This window comes from Procambarus clarkii, chromosome 6 (genome assembly GCF_040958095.1).
Source record: "Procambarus clarkii isolate CNS0578487 chromosome 6, FALCON_Pclarkii_2.0, whole genome shotgun sequence".
NCBI classification, from domain to species: domain Eukaryota; kingdom Metazoa; phylum Arthropoda; class Malacostraca; order Decapoda; family Cambaridae; genus Procambarus; species Procambarus clarkii.
Genome location: NC_091155.1, coordinates 17,941,602 through 17,956,828, shown reverse-complemented (window position 1 = coordinate 17,956,828; position 15,227 = coordinate 17,941,602). Strand labels below are relative to the sequence as shown.

Sequence of the window (15,227 nt, the reverse complement as noted above, 5' to 3'; positions counted from 1 at the left end):
CTCCTTCAGCCTTTCCTCGTAGCTCATACCTCTCAGTTCCGGGACAAGTCTGGTGGAATACCGCTGAATCTTCTGTAACTTCGTCTTGTGTTTAACTTGATATGGACTCCAGGCAGGAGCTGCATATTCCAGGATTGGTCTGACATAAGTGGTATACAGGGTCCTGAACGATTCCTTACAAGGTTTCTATAATTCTATAATTCCTTTCATAACTGCAATTTTCAATAATTAAGTAAACGGGTGAATAGCTTATTTACCTGAATTTACCTGAGTGTTGCTATCTCTAGGGGCCTCGACTGAGTACAAGATGCTGAGGGCACACAGCAGGTCCTCTCATTTTATTTATATATTTTTTTATATTGTTAAACATTTATGTCTCGGGCAAAAAGGCGATTGAGCCCGTCCTCGGAGCAAATCTATTACCAGGAGTAACCATCCGTTCTGTCAAACCACCTGGATAATTATCTAGATATTTGTGATGGTCTGAAAGCATATTACTGTTCCATTAACAGTCTACTTGTAAACAGGCAAGGGAAATTTTGTCCTAAAGAGAGATTATTATATAGTTCTAACTTTATTGTATTATAAATCGTTTGTTTAAAATATGAAGTATATGCTGAAAACGTTTTCTTAGAAACGGTTAAAGAAATTTGTTTTCTGTAAACAAAAAACAAGGGCACACTTAAATACTTTTTGAATCCCATATTTCAAAATTTGGAATATATTATATTGTATTAACATAACCAAATGTAATGAAACTTGAGCTAACCAAACCTTAACCCCTAGAGTAACCTTAACCTAACCTAACCATAGATAGAGTAGATAATAACACTAATTATGTTGTAGTTCTCAATTCATTAACCGGAGCGTATTTCCTTCCGATTCCATGAATTTATTTCATACTGTTGAAAAAGCATCTGCTGTTTACTGTCCATCATCGCGCCTCGTTGAACTTGAAGCGTTGAGTCTTGAGTTAAATTGGACCTTTCAAGGAAGTGGTCTGAATTAATTTTTCCTAATTTGTGCAATGATTCAAAGTTCTCGATGAGACCAGCTGTTTATGTATGGAAGATAATGTTTGTAGATAACCTGTGAGGTGTAGAGCCAGTCACTCTTCCAGTATATATATTAGTTTGCTCACTTGTTATATGGGAAAGGTTGAAGGAATATCACTTTACGTACTAATGCAAGTTGGAAATTATACGAGAAGCGCAAATTGCTCATAAACATGCAGATTTGTCAATGAATGTGAAGAATTACAAGTTTTCGAACCTTTACTCACACTTTATATATACTAGGACCATTGTCTTCACGAGTTGATATTTTTGAATAGAGATAAAGAATTTTCAGGGCTACTAAGATGGAATATTCCTATTATTAAACAGAGTGAAACACAAATAACAGATACAACATAAACAACAATGCTAATACAGTATTACTTCAGTTATTTGCTTCTATCAGGAAAATTAGAAATAAAATAAATAATACCAAAGTAATATCAAACTACTACTACAACAATTCATTGTTTTTTAAATATAAGCGTACCACCTCTGGTACAATTGTAGGGACCCATAACCTTGGAGAAGCGAATTAAAAGTATTCAGAAAAAAAATTCGCTGTTTGACTCTAAACACATTTGAGCATTCGCTTCTCCTTTCACCCCTTTTGTTTGTTTTTTAAATGTATTGCTAATTATATACAATAGTTGTAGTCATTATGAATGCATAATCCTGCTTTGCTACTGATCATTGTATGACAAAAGTGCATGTCACACTTTCATATATATATATATATATATATATATATATATATATATATATATATATATATATATATATATATGTCGTACCTAGTAGCCAGAACTCACTTCTCAGCCTACTATTCAAGGCCCGATTTGCCTAATAAGCCAAGTTTTCCTGAATTAATATATTTACTATAATTTTTTTCTTATGAAATGATAAAGCAACCCTTTTCTCTATGTATGAGGTCAATTTTTTTTTTATTGGAGTTAAAATTAACGTAGATATATGACCGAACCTAGCCAACCCTACCTAACCTAACCTAACCTATATTTATAGGTAAGGTTAGGTTAGGTAGCCAAAAAAAGCTAGGTTAGGTTAGGTTAGGTAGGTTAGGTAGACGAAAAAACATTAATTCATGAAAACTTGGCTTATTAGGCAAATCGGGCCTTGAATAGTAGGCTGAGAAGTGAGTTCTGGCTACTAGGTACGACATATATATATATATATATATATATATATATATATATATATATATATATATATATATATATATATATATATATATATATAATATTTATGATCGATGTTCCCTTCGGGAATCTTAATTTTAAGATGAATAGGAAAACCAGGGATATACTGAACATCTTGTATCAGAATCTTTACTTTAAAAAACATAACGTTTCGAATACTTCTCGTATTCATCATCAGATCTAAAAGAAAAAACAGAAATCACAATCAAATAACTGGTAAACAAAGAACTCATACTGAATATAATTGCCTATCAAAGAAAGGAAAATGCTTAAAAAACAAAACACTTAATTCTCTGCTGGAATCTGATTTTAAAATTCTGGACACTTGTATGAATGGCCAGTCAGATTTGAGAGTAATGGAATCCTTATATATAAAGGAGCTGCGGCCTCTGTTAAATAGCAACCTTTCAGCTGTTCAATTGTACACTGTATAGTGCACAGTAGGCCCTGTAATTTGATTTTTAGTTTATTTTGGTAGTTTAATTTTGTTTAGTTTACCATGTCTTTGCCCTTTCTTACTTATTTCAAGTCTTAACATTGTACATTAATATAATCTTTTATTTAGGATATATAATACATTTTTTGGTATTTAATTTTATTTAAAATTTGAGTTTTTTATAAGATTTTGGTTAGTACTTTATAATTGTCGTTTATTCTGTTTGTATTTTACATACATTTTTTGTACATTTGTAGTCATTTTATAAATATTTGTTATAGTGTTTAGTATCTATGTGTTCGGTATCAAGTTTCACTTCTGATCACTTCACGTAAGCTTAATGGAATGGTTTGTTTTAGTAGTTATAAATTTCATCTTGTAGTTTAATGGATTTTAAATTAGTTTTAATATATGTGACAGTTAATAAGTTTTATTTGTACTGATCACTTTAAGTGCGCTTAAGTGTTTTGTTTTTTAAGCATTTTCCTTTCTTTGATAGGCAATTATATTCAGTATGAGTTCTTTGTTTACCAGCTATTTGATTGTGATTTCTGTTTTTTCTTTTAGATCTGATGATGAATACGAGAAGTATTCGAAACGTTATGTTTTTTAAAGTAAAGATTCTGATACAAGATGTTCAGTATATCCCTGGTTTTCCTATTCATCTTAATATATATATATATATATATATATATATATATATATATATATATATATATATATATATATATATATATATATATATATATTTCATGTATATATTTTGGAATTTGTAAAGTAAAGTTCATATAATTTTGTTCACTCCTACATCTACCTACAGCTCTATAGGCGGAGAAAAACGAGATCAACAATCACATTTTACTTACATAAAATGTTTTTTACAAAATAACACAGCGTCGATGCCTTAAGTGGCGTCAGTCAAGACAGCGAAGAATAAGTACAATGTCGGGGGTGTGTGGTTTTAGAGGATCCGGTTGCATGTTTACCCTTACTGGGGATTGAAGAACGTTTCTGGCATCGTTAGAGATAAGCTCATTAGCTGGAGAAAGCACTAAGCAATTACGACTATATAGCACTTGGAAGGGATGAGAATAAGTATTTAGGATAGGACTGTGGGAAGGAATGGTGGCCAACCACTTGGACGGGCGGGGATTGAACGCCGACCTGTATGAAGCGAGGCGGTCGCTCTACCATCCTGGTAACGCCAAAGACTCAGTCGATTCTGACGCCATTTTGGCTGCCACTTATGTAGCGTAGTTTCGGGTGAGCAAGTAGGATGGTTCCATACATCATCAGACTGGAACGAATAAAAGTGCAGACAAATCTGGTTTAAGTCCTTTTTAAATCTTGAATGTCCATTTTTAGCTCTTCGTGGAAGTCTTAGGTTTGGGTCCTCCAGTTTTCCGTCCTAAGCTCCCGAGTGCATCCTTCAGAGAGGTGCTTCTTGGGGAACCTCCGCTAGTAACGCTACTGTTGGAAGTATCACCGCTCGGGGAGATACTTACCGGATCGCTAGACGAGCCACTGGAAGGAAACCCTGAGTTACCAAAGCCGGTGGCAGGGAAGCCAGAGTTACCAAAGCCGGTGGCAGGGAAGCCAGAGTTACCAAAGCCGGTAGCAGGGAAGCCAGAGTTACCAAAGCCGGTGGCAGGGAAGCCAGAGTTACCAAAGCCGGTGGCAGGGAAGCCAGAGTTACCAAAGCCGGTGGCAGGGAAGCCAGAGTTACCAAAGCCGGTAGCTGGGAACCCTGAGTTACCAAAGCCGGTAGCAGGGAACCCTGAGTTACCAAAGCCGGTGGCAGGGAATCCTGAGTTACCAAAGCCAGTAGCAGGGAACCCTGAGTTACCAAAGTTGGTAGCAGGGAACCCTGAGTTACCAAAGCCGGTGGCAGGGAACCCTGAGTTACCAAAGCCGGTGGCAGGGAACCCTGAGTTACCAAAGTTGGTAGCAGGGAACCCTGAGTTACCAAAGCCGGTAGCAGGGAACCCTGAGTTACCAAAGCCGGTAGCAGGGAACCCTGAGTTACCAAAGTTGGTAGCAGGGAACCCTGAGTTACCAAAGCTGGTAGCAGGGAATCCAGAATTACCGAACCCAGTTGCAGGGAAGCCTGTGTTTCCGAAACCAGAGTTACCAAAGCCGGTAGCAGGGAATCCAGAATTGCCGAAACCGGTTGTAGGTAAACCTGAGTTACCAAAACCGGTTGCAGGGAAGCCTGAGTTACCGAAGCCACCAGTATTAGTTCCTGAGTTACCAAAACCGGTTGCAGGGAAGCCTGAGTTACCGAAGCCACCAGTATTCGTTCCGGAGTTACCAAAACCGGTTGCAGGGAATCCAGAATTACCGAAGCCCCCAGTATTTGTCCCTGTGTTACCGAAGCCACCAGCGGGGAATCCAGTGTTTCCGAAACCACCTGTAGGGGAGCCTTGGGAGCCAAGATTGTTTCCATTACCGGAGTCCCCGGAGTCTCCGATGCCCAAGTCCTCGTCGGTTAAACCAAAGCCCCTCAACGCATTAAGTAAGTCTGGAGTATTAGTGAAAGCAAAGGGCGAATTTAAACCAGTTTGTGACGCAAATCCTCCTGGCAGAGCAAAGCCGCCTGGTGAACCAAAGCCACCTTGAGAACCTAGACCGCCTGGTGATCCAAAGCCACCTTGAGAACCTAAACCACCTTGTGAATTAAAGCCACCTTGAGAACCTAAACCACCAGGCGAGCCGAAGCCACCTTGAGAACCTAAACCACCTGGTGAACCAAAGCCACCTTGAGAACCTAAACCACCTGGTGAACCAAAGCCACCTTGAGAACCTAAACCACCTTGTGAACCAAAGCCACCTTGAGAACCTAAACCACCCGGGGAGCCAAAGCCACCTTGTCCATCATTCGAGGAGCCCCTGTTTCTGTTCGCATCATCTACATAGGTGGTGGTGGTTCGGCCGTCGTCGAAGCCGCCTGGTCTGCTTTGACCTCTCTGTCTTGGTGATCCTCCGTCTGATGAACCTCCGCGTCTAGTTCCTCTCGGTGCGTCTCTGTCGGCGTCTCCAAGCCCAAGCTGCGGCCTGGCCACCGACGAGCCCAATAGCAGCACCAGCAGGAGGAGACTGGAACTCTGCTGGAAGGCAACTATCTTTAAATACATGAGTATGAACATACTAACACACAGACAAGTACACACTCTCTCGCTCTCTCTCTCTCTCTCTCTTTCTCTCTCTCTCTCTCTCTCTCTCTCTCTCTCTCTCTCTCTCTCTCTCTCTCTCTCTCTCTCTCTCTCTCTCTCTCTCTCTCTCTCTCTCTCTCTCTCTCTCTCTCTAAGGGAAGGAGGGTGTAGGGGGTTTCCCCTACGAAACTCTAGTGTAGGGGAAGGTCAGGGTGACCCAATAATGAAGATGATCATCCAAGTATGAAGGGAATCAGAAGGGGGACTGCAAGACATGAGGGAAACAATAAGCAGCCTACAAGGTGAGCTGAGCGCAGCGGGGGAGGAGATAAAAAGCCTCAACGAGAACTCCACTCAGGCTCAGTGTCAGACAACAACCATCTGGCTAGAAGCTGGAATATAACAATAGAACGGACATCTCCCATATATACATCATTTGTAGACATGCTAAGAAATAACACAGAAACTATGACCATAGTGAAGGAAGTAGCCATGACAGCAGCAACTTCACAGAAAGTAGCGAGGTGCACTAGTCAGTTGCTGGAAAAGAAAAGACCTGTGGTAGTAGTAGTAGTAGTAGTCCTTACAGGTGAAGAAGGTTTCACTCTGGCAGAGTGGAAAGCTAAGGACAAAGTTGCAGTGACAGTGATCCTAAAAGGGGTACAGAGGGAGAGGGGCAAACACAGCATAGAGAGGGTTTCCTGACTTGGTTGGTACATCAAGGACACATTCCAATTTATAAAGATTGTGTTCATGAACGAGACCACAAAAGAGGAAATTCTAGCAAAACGAGCCAGCTGTTAAATGTAAGTGAATACCAGAAGGCATTCGTGCAGAAGGATATGACAAGGAACCAGAGAATCACGGCAGCAGACGCAAGGTTAGAAGTGCAGGGGGGAACAAAAAGAACCAAAGAACCAAAGTCCTCAACTCAACAATCCAAGACAGGAGAAGGGAGAACCCGCGAAGCAATCACAGAGAGGAATACAACACCCTCTCCTTTCTCCCAATAGGAACCCTCCTCACCCTGTACCCTCCCTCCCTTGTACTCCCTTCCCTTGGCCTTCCAGCCCTCACCCCATAATCCTCCAAGGTCATGTTAGCTATCTCACAATTCGCCACACCCATGGGACAATTTCCTACACATTCGGAACGCCCTGCAAGGAAGAGAGAAAACGAGAATAGACAAAATAAAGTAAGCTTTAAGGCAATGTACTCATAAATTGATGGAATTACAGATCAAACAAGGGAACGTGGAGAAAGGTCATAAGAAGAAAACCTAGACATTATAGAAGTCACAAAGACAAAATTAACAGAAGTCATAAAGAAAGCAGTATTCTGTAGAATACTATGAGATAAGAAAAGAGTAGAAAGAAGAGATGGAGACGAGTGGCTCTGCTGATACAGGAAAGACTGAAGTATTGAAGATATGGATATGCCCGGCTGTGAAGTGTTCAGCAACTACATAACAGGCACTAGACAAGACTACATAAATTCAGCACCTACATAACAGGCAATAATTAATATTAGTAGTGATATATAACCCCCACCAAATGACAGAAAACCCAGACAGGAATATGATAGAAATAACAAGGCAACAAATAATGTAATAGGGAAAGCAGCTTCTGTCACTTGCAGGACTGGATCCAGACTGTTAATCATGGGAGATTTCAACCATAGAAAGACAGACTGGAAGACCTGAGATCCACATGGAGGACCAAATACCTTGAGAGCTAAACTACTGGATGAGGTAACAAGAAACTTCCGAAGCAAACACGTCAAGGGACCCAAAATAATGAGAGAGGATGATGAACAAGCTAGACTTGATCTGATATTCACCCCAAATGAGTCGGATATAATGGAAGTTATGTTGGAAGCCTCAATGGGATTGGGTGACCATAGCGTACTGATATTTGAGTGCCTGGTGGAAGTTGAAATGATCTCCCCAAAGACAGAACCAGTCAAGAAAGGGCTGGCATACCGAAAAGAAAACTATGTGAAGATGATAATATTTCTAATAGAAATACCTTGGGAAAAACAAAAGAGGAATCCATGGTTACTCAGACATGTAAGGAAGCAAAGCAATTAAATAGAAGGAAATGGATGAACTTCAGAAATAATAGACCAGAGAGCAGAAGGAGATATCAGAGGGCCAGAAATGAGTATCTCAGTGTTAGGAGAGAAGCAGAGAGACAGTATGAAAAGAACATAGCAAATAATGCCAAGACCGAACCCAAACTGCTTTACAGTCACATCATGAGGACATCAGTGATAAAACAGGTGACGAAACTGAGAATGGGTGAGGACAGGTACACAGAGAATGATAAAGAGGTGTATGTGAAGGACTCAACAAGTGATTCCATGTGGTTCTCTCAACAGCACGAGAAGTCCCTGAACTAAGAGAGGTGACAATAAATCACGTAGTTTTGAAAGATTTCGAAATCACTAGAGATGAGGTTAGGTGTCACGATCTGGACATGAGGAAGGCTGATGGACCTGACGGAATTTCGCCATGTATACAGAGGGTGTGTTGGTACACTATACTTGCCACTCCGCTTGGTGAATAATTGGCCATTGGAAACCGGAGACCTACCAGAAAGCTAATGTAGTTCCAATATACAAGAGAAAGAGTGACAGACAAAAGGCACTGAACGACAGGCCAGTGTCCTTATCTTGTACACCAAGAGAAGATCATGAGAAAAAACCTAGTTGTCCTTGGTTGTTCCACAAACCCTTGGTTGTCCCACATGTTTATTAGAATGCTACAACTTGGTGTCGAAGGTTAAAAAAGACAGAGAAGGGTGGCCAGACTGCATTTTCTTGGAGTGTCAGAAATTTTTGATACAGTACCTTATAAGAGGCTGGTGCATTAGTTGGAAAAACAGGTAGGAGTAACAGGTAACAGTGGATAAAGCATTACGTAAGTGGTTGGAAGCAGAGTGTTACTGTGAGGGGTGAGACCTCAGAATGGCAAACGTTCACCAAGGGAGTCCCACAGGGGTCTGTTCTCAAACCTATCCTGTTTCTGATATACATAAATGATCTTAGAGAAAGTATAGGCTCATTCCTCTCAATGTTTGCTGACAATGATAAACTTGTGAGAAGGGTTAAAACAGATGAGGCCAGCAAGAGACTACAAGATGAACTCGAAAAACTAAAGGAATGGTCCAAAATGACTAATTTAACTCAAGCAAGGGTAAAGTTTTGATGATAGGTATTGGGAGCAGGAGGCCACATACACGATATCAATTGCGAGATGAGGTCCTTCAAGAATCAGGGAGAGAGAAAGATCTGGTGTTGATATCATGCTGGACTTGTCACCCGAGACCAACATCAAGAGGATATAATCAATGGCATATGCCCTGCTGGTCAAAATAAGAACTGCCTTAAAAACCTGTGTAAGGAATAATTTTGAACCTTGTACACAAAATACGTCAGACCAATTCTAGAGTTTGCAGCTCCAGCATGGATTCCGTAATTAGTCAAGCACTAAATTGGAGAAGGTTCATGGATATGCCACCGGACTAGCACCATAGCCGCGGACGATGAGCTACAAGGAAAGACTACGGGAGTTAAACCTCATGTTGATGCAAGACAGAAGAGTTACGGGAGAAATGATCACTACATACAAGACTTTCAGAGGAATTGATAGAGAAGATGGAACCAGATTATTTAATAGAGAGGTAGTACATGCATAAGGGAACACAGGTGGAACTTGAGTACCCAAATGAGCCACACAGACATTAGAAAGAACCTTTTCAGTGTCAGAGTAGTTAACAAATGGAAAGTGATAGGCAGTGATGTGGTGGAAACTGACTCCATACACAGTTTGAAATCTATATATGATAGAGCCCAATGGACTCGGCAACAGTTGATCGACAATAGTTGAGTGACAGTTCAGAGGAGGAACCGAGCTCAAGCCTAGCAAGCACAATTAGGTGAGTAAAATTAGGTGAAAACACACACACACACACACACACACACACACACTGGTCTGGTAGAGAAGGTCTGGTAGCTGAGTGGACAGCGCGCGGGGCTCGTAATCATGTGGCCCGGGTTCGATTCCCGGAGTCGGCAGAGACAAATGAGCAGAGTTTCTTTCATCCCGATGCCCCTGTTGCCTAGCAGTAAATAGGTACCTTGGAGTTAAACAGCTGTTACGGTCTGATTCCTGTGTGTGTGTGTGTGTGTGTGTGTGTGTGTGTGTGTGTGTGTGTGTGTGTGTGTGTGTGTGTGTGTGTGTGTGTGTGTGTGTGTGTGTGTGTGTGTGTGTGTGTGTGTGTGTGTGTGTGTGTGTGTGTGTGTGTGTGTGTGTGTGTGTGTGTCTGTGTGTGTGTGTGTTTTGAAAAAAATTAGTTAACTAGCTGTTAGTAACAGTTGATTGATTGACAGTTGCGAGGCGGACCGAAAGAGCAGAGCTCAACCCCCGCAAGGCCAACTAGGTGAATACAACTAGGTGAATACACACACACACACACACACACACACACACACACACACACACACACACACACACACACACACACACACACACACACACGGTAAAAGGTAAATACACAAACACACTGAATACGTCAGGGTGAGAAGAGAAGCAGAGCGACAATGACATAGCGAGCAAAATGAATACGAGAAATATGACGACCATTGAATTACCTGATCACAAGCTGTAGAGGCAGGACTGGAGAGATATTACTCGACCTTGTAAAACACCCCCCCGCACACACTCACACTCGCACGCCACCTTGCACACGCCTGACCCAAACGGCACGCACCATTGCACGCACATACTGACACGCGATGCTCATTATGAAGGTTGCAACGCTTGTTACTCTTGCACTCAGTCACCATAATAATGACAGGAAAATATTATTGCTGTGATACATGAAGCATTTGGAAACGATGACAATTTCGCTGATCCGCTATTCAGCATCTTCGGAGGCAAAGGGAAAGGGAATACAAATTAGAGGAGGTAACATTATATATACCGTGTTAGATGATGTGAAGTGTTATGAAGTCAAAGGAAATCTTGCAAATAATTCGATTCATTTGCTGAGTCAGTAGGTGTGATTTAAACTGGTAATTCTGTCTTTATCTCGAAGGTGACAGGACTCGTCTAAGGTGCTGGTTGTTTAGCGACCGGGCCGCGGGGACGCTAAACCCCGAAATCATCTCAAGATAACCTCAAGAAGATAAGATAGCAGGCGTCCCTTGAAGCATATTTGGTTAAATATGACCACACTGCTGGCGTTGTTGATCTTATAGCATAAGATTTCTGTGATTCTTTTTTCTTTCTCTCGGGATTAAGAAAATAAAACAAATGTCCTTAATTCATGGAAAAGAAACTCTGATGATTATTGAAGGTTATATTTTCTACAACGTTTCGTCCACTCTGAAACATCTTCATGTAAGGAATGAATATACAAGACAAGGTGCAAATTTATCTTAAATGCATATGTGAAGAAAGTGAAGTTGTGTGTGGGGAAGGGGTAAGGTGAAACTTTTTATCACACATAGGTAAATAGGTAAAGAAATAAGGGAATACTGGGGATGGAAGCCTATCAAACACTGGTTAAGGCGGTGGGTGAAGAGAACTCGGTAGAGATGTCATTATCCGGTGCTGTTTGGTGAGGTCTGGATCTGAGCGTAGGCAAGGTATGAAAGTCGTTACTCGACTTGCGTAGGCAAGGTATATATTTAGGCTGGGTCTTTGTTCTTTTATGAGTATAGCTTCGAGTATTTACAGTCTTCTCTGGTCAGTGGTGGATGCCTGGACTGTTGTATTATCTACTAGCATGTTCCTAGTGAGTGTTGTGTTATGTACACTTTGCATATTGTTTCTAGGGGCACCAGCTTGTAGATGGCAGGTCGGTCTTCTAGAAAGCTTTGTGGTGGTCATACCAATATAAGCACCGAATAACGATATCTCTACTTAGTTCTCCTCGCCTATTGCCTTACCCAGTGTTTGATTGGCCTCTATCCCCAATATTTACCAATTTCTTCACCTATGTGTGAATACTTCACCTTAACTCTCTCCCCCCCCCCACGCCCTACAACTTCATCACTTTCACATTTGTAATTAAGATAAATATGAACCTTGTATATTTATTCCTTACCTGAAGATGTTTCAGAGTAGAACGAAACGTTGTAGAAAATGTTCTCTTCAATAATCATTAGTTTCTTTTCCATGAATTTCGATAACCTGATTGCTCTTCTTAATCCCGAGAGCAAGTAGAAGCATAGAAAGCTTATACCATAAGATCAACACCGTCGACAATGCGGGTATATTAGCGAAATATTCATAAAGGAACACCTCCTGGCCAAGTACACAAACATTACGAACATGTATGGCTGTATGCATATAAATACAAAACATTGATTTTCCAGGACACGGTTGGAGTTAGCGCGGCACCGTTTACGCGAATATGACCACCGAGAAGCAGCGGGACACGACAGGACACTCACCATCGTCGAAGTCTGGGGGGATACTGCCGAAAAATTCTCCTGCCACACCCTTTTTATGCTGAAGGTCTTTGGTCCAGGGCCGCCTGGCTAACGCCTCCAGTTACCGACACCCTCCAGTCACGGCGAAACGCTCCAAGGCGCTTGCTAGCGATATGACGTGTTAATACCAGCTGCGAGGGCGTAGGAGGGGGTGAGTGTGTGTGAGGGACAGGGGTGTGGTAGGTGTGAGAGTGAGAGGTGTGGTAGGTGTGAAGGAGAGGGAGAGAGAGATTTGAGGTATGTGCGAAGTGAGATTTACAGCAGCATGAGGAAGATACGGCTGAATGAGAAAACAATGTGAAACAATATATCCTTCCCTCCCTCACTTGCTGTGAGGGAGGAACGAGATATAATGGAATTTTAACTCAGTAATATTTAGTCGTAATCCATTAGTAATGAGAGGTGAGGCTAATTGAGATACCGGTCAGTTGAAGCACAAGGGAGATAGTGAAAATAAGATTAGACATATAGAGATGGAACAGATGAACATTGGTAAACGGCAGATTGAAGGGAGAATTAAGGCATACGAGTGGGACAGTAGCTAAGCAAACCTTGAACATTCCACTGTCAAGGAGGGTTATTACAGCTCAGAGGCTGCCAGCCTTGACGGACACACATGAAGGCCACTGTTGTCATTTTCAGGTGTCTCAGGAATGAGTTTCTCAAGATATTTGACTTCATAATGGTCGACTAGAGAAAACGTGCTGAAGGTCTAACCCAAAACGCTTTTTCAATATAAAATGAATTATAATTTACCCGGCATATCTAGTGGTCGTAGATGTTATGTTATGATGTTGGTTATGTGAACACGAGTTGCAATATGGCATTGTGAACACCATTATAACGTCAAGTCAGTATGTTCGCCTAACCAGGATAAACGCCTAATCAAGATTTGACGAGGAATATCTCCCTGGGTTTAGAATCGATTATATAATGAACAGTGCAAATGGTTGTGTTTCGTTGAACCGTTTAAGTCCCAAATATATAGAACGAATAAATTCCATGAGACATAATGATCAGGAATATAGTAATTATATAAATACCATCTTCACTACTACTAATACAAATTTTATTCTTTTAATAATAAAATTAATAATTCTGTCTCAAATACTTCTGACACCAATACTGCTTCTGTCACTCCGAGAACTGCTTTTACTATTCTTACTTTCCACCAAAAGTAATATTAATACAACTAAAATAAAACAAATAGCGAGACTGGTCGTTATTGTAAATAAATATTTCCGCTTATTTTAAGCAATTACTTTAAACTCACACAATTAATATTCACCATAAGTTTCTCAGGTCGAATAATAATGCTTCGGTTTAGATTAAAATCAGATTAAAGACCTTCAGAAGAGGAATGTTCAAGAAAAAATTGATTGAGAATATTTGCAATCATTATATATATATATATATATATATATATATATATATATATATATATATATATATATATATATATATATATATATATATATATATATATATATATATTGGCAAGAGATTCAAGTATAAATTAATAGACGGGTTATTCAAATGTATTTATTTTATACAGAGGACTAAACCACTCCTGTATCATGTCAGAGTTAAGATCAGAGAGAGGACTGAACCACTGATGTGTCATGCCAAAGTCCTAGAGAAAACAAAGCCATTGACAACAAAATCAAATTATCAAACAAATAATGAAGAGTTATTCTTTGGGGCAGACGTGAGGAACACAAAGGCGAACAAGCCTGAATGGTCCCCAGGTCTATATGCAACTGAAAACTCACACCCCAGAAGTGACTGGGGTGGGGAAAACTCACACCCATACTGCCAGGAGCAATCTGCTGGCTTACAGTTTTCAGTTCCATATAGTCCTGGGGACCATTCAGGCTTGTTCGCATTTGTGTTCCTCACGTCTGCCCCAAAGAATGAGGTGATTTGATAAAATACCATGCCCAAGATTACCAACCGAGTGCCGGCGGGGGGATGGAAATAGCCTCGGCTACCATCCTCTTTTGTCCGGTCGTGTTGGTCGAGCAGTTAAGGGATCCTGTACGCCAGCAGAGTGCTTCTGGCAGTATGGGTTCGAGTCACTTCTGGGGTGTGAGTTTTCAGTCTATATATACATATATATATATATATATATGTCGTACCTAATAGCCAGAACGCACTTCTCAGCCTACTATTCAAGGCCCGATTTGCCTAATAAGCCAAGTTTCCATGAATTAATGTTTTTTCGTCTACCTAACCTACCTAACCTAACCTAACCTAGCTTTTTTTGGCTACCTAACCTAACCTTACCTATAAATATAGCTTAGGTTAGGTTAGGTAGGGTTGGTTAGGTTCGGTCATATATCTACGTTAATTTTAACTCCAATAAAAAAAATTGACCTCATACATAGAGAAAAGGGTTGCTTTATCATTTCATAAGAAAAAAATTATAGTAAATATATTAATTCAGGAAAACTTGGCTTATTAGGCAAATCGGGCCTTGAATAGTAGGCTGAGAAGTGAGTTCTGGCTACTAGGTACGACATATATATATATATATATATATATATATATATATATGTCGTACCTAGTAGCCAGAACGCTATTCTCAGCCTACTATGCAAGGCCCGATTTGCCTAATAAGCCAAGTTTTCCTGAATTAATATATTTTCTCTATTTTTTTTCTTATGAAATGATAAAGCTAACCATTTCATTATGTATGAGGTCAATTTTTTTTTATTAGAGTTAAAATTAACGTAGATATATGACCGAACCTAACCAACCCCACCTAACCTAACCTAACCTATCTTTATAGGTTAGGTTGGGTTAGGAAGCGGAAAAAGTTAGGTTAGGTTAGGTTAGGTAGGCTAGGTAGTCGAAAAAACATTAA

At 40.4% G+C, this 15,227-nt stretch overlaps 1 protein-coding gene across 1 annotated transcript; it reads right to left on the bottom strand.

Annotated features, from left to right (window-relative positions):
• Nucleotides 1-3,554: 3,554 nt before the first annotated feature.
• On the bottom strand, nt 3,555-13,340 carry LOC123754077 (uncharacterized PPE family protein PPE12). Its single transcript, XM_069305972.1, has 2 exons — nt 12,323-13,340; nt 3,555-5,815 (listed from the first exon to the last, which is right to left on the bottom strand). Exons 1-2 carry the CDS (start codon nt 12,323-12,325, stop codon nt 4,070-4,072), a joined length of 1,749 nt encoding a protein of 582 aa, XP_069162073.1. The 5' UTR covers nt 12,326-13,340; the 3' UTR covers nt 3,555-4,069.
• Between the last annotated feature and the right edge of the window lie 1,887 nt (nt 13,341-15,227).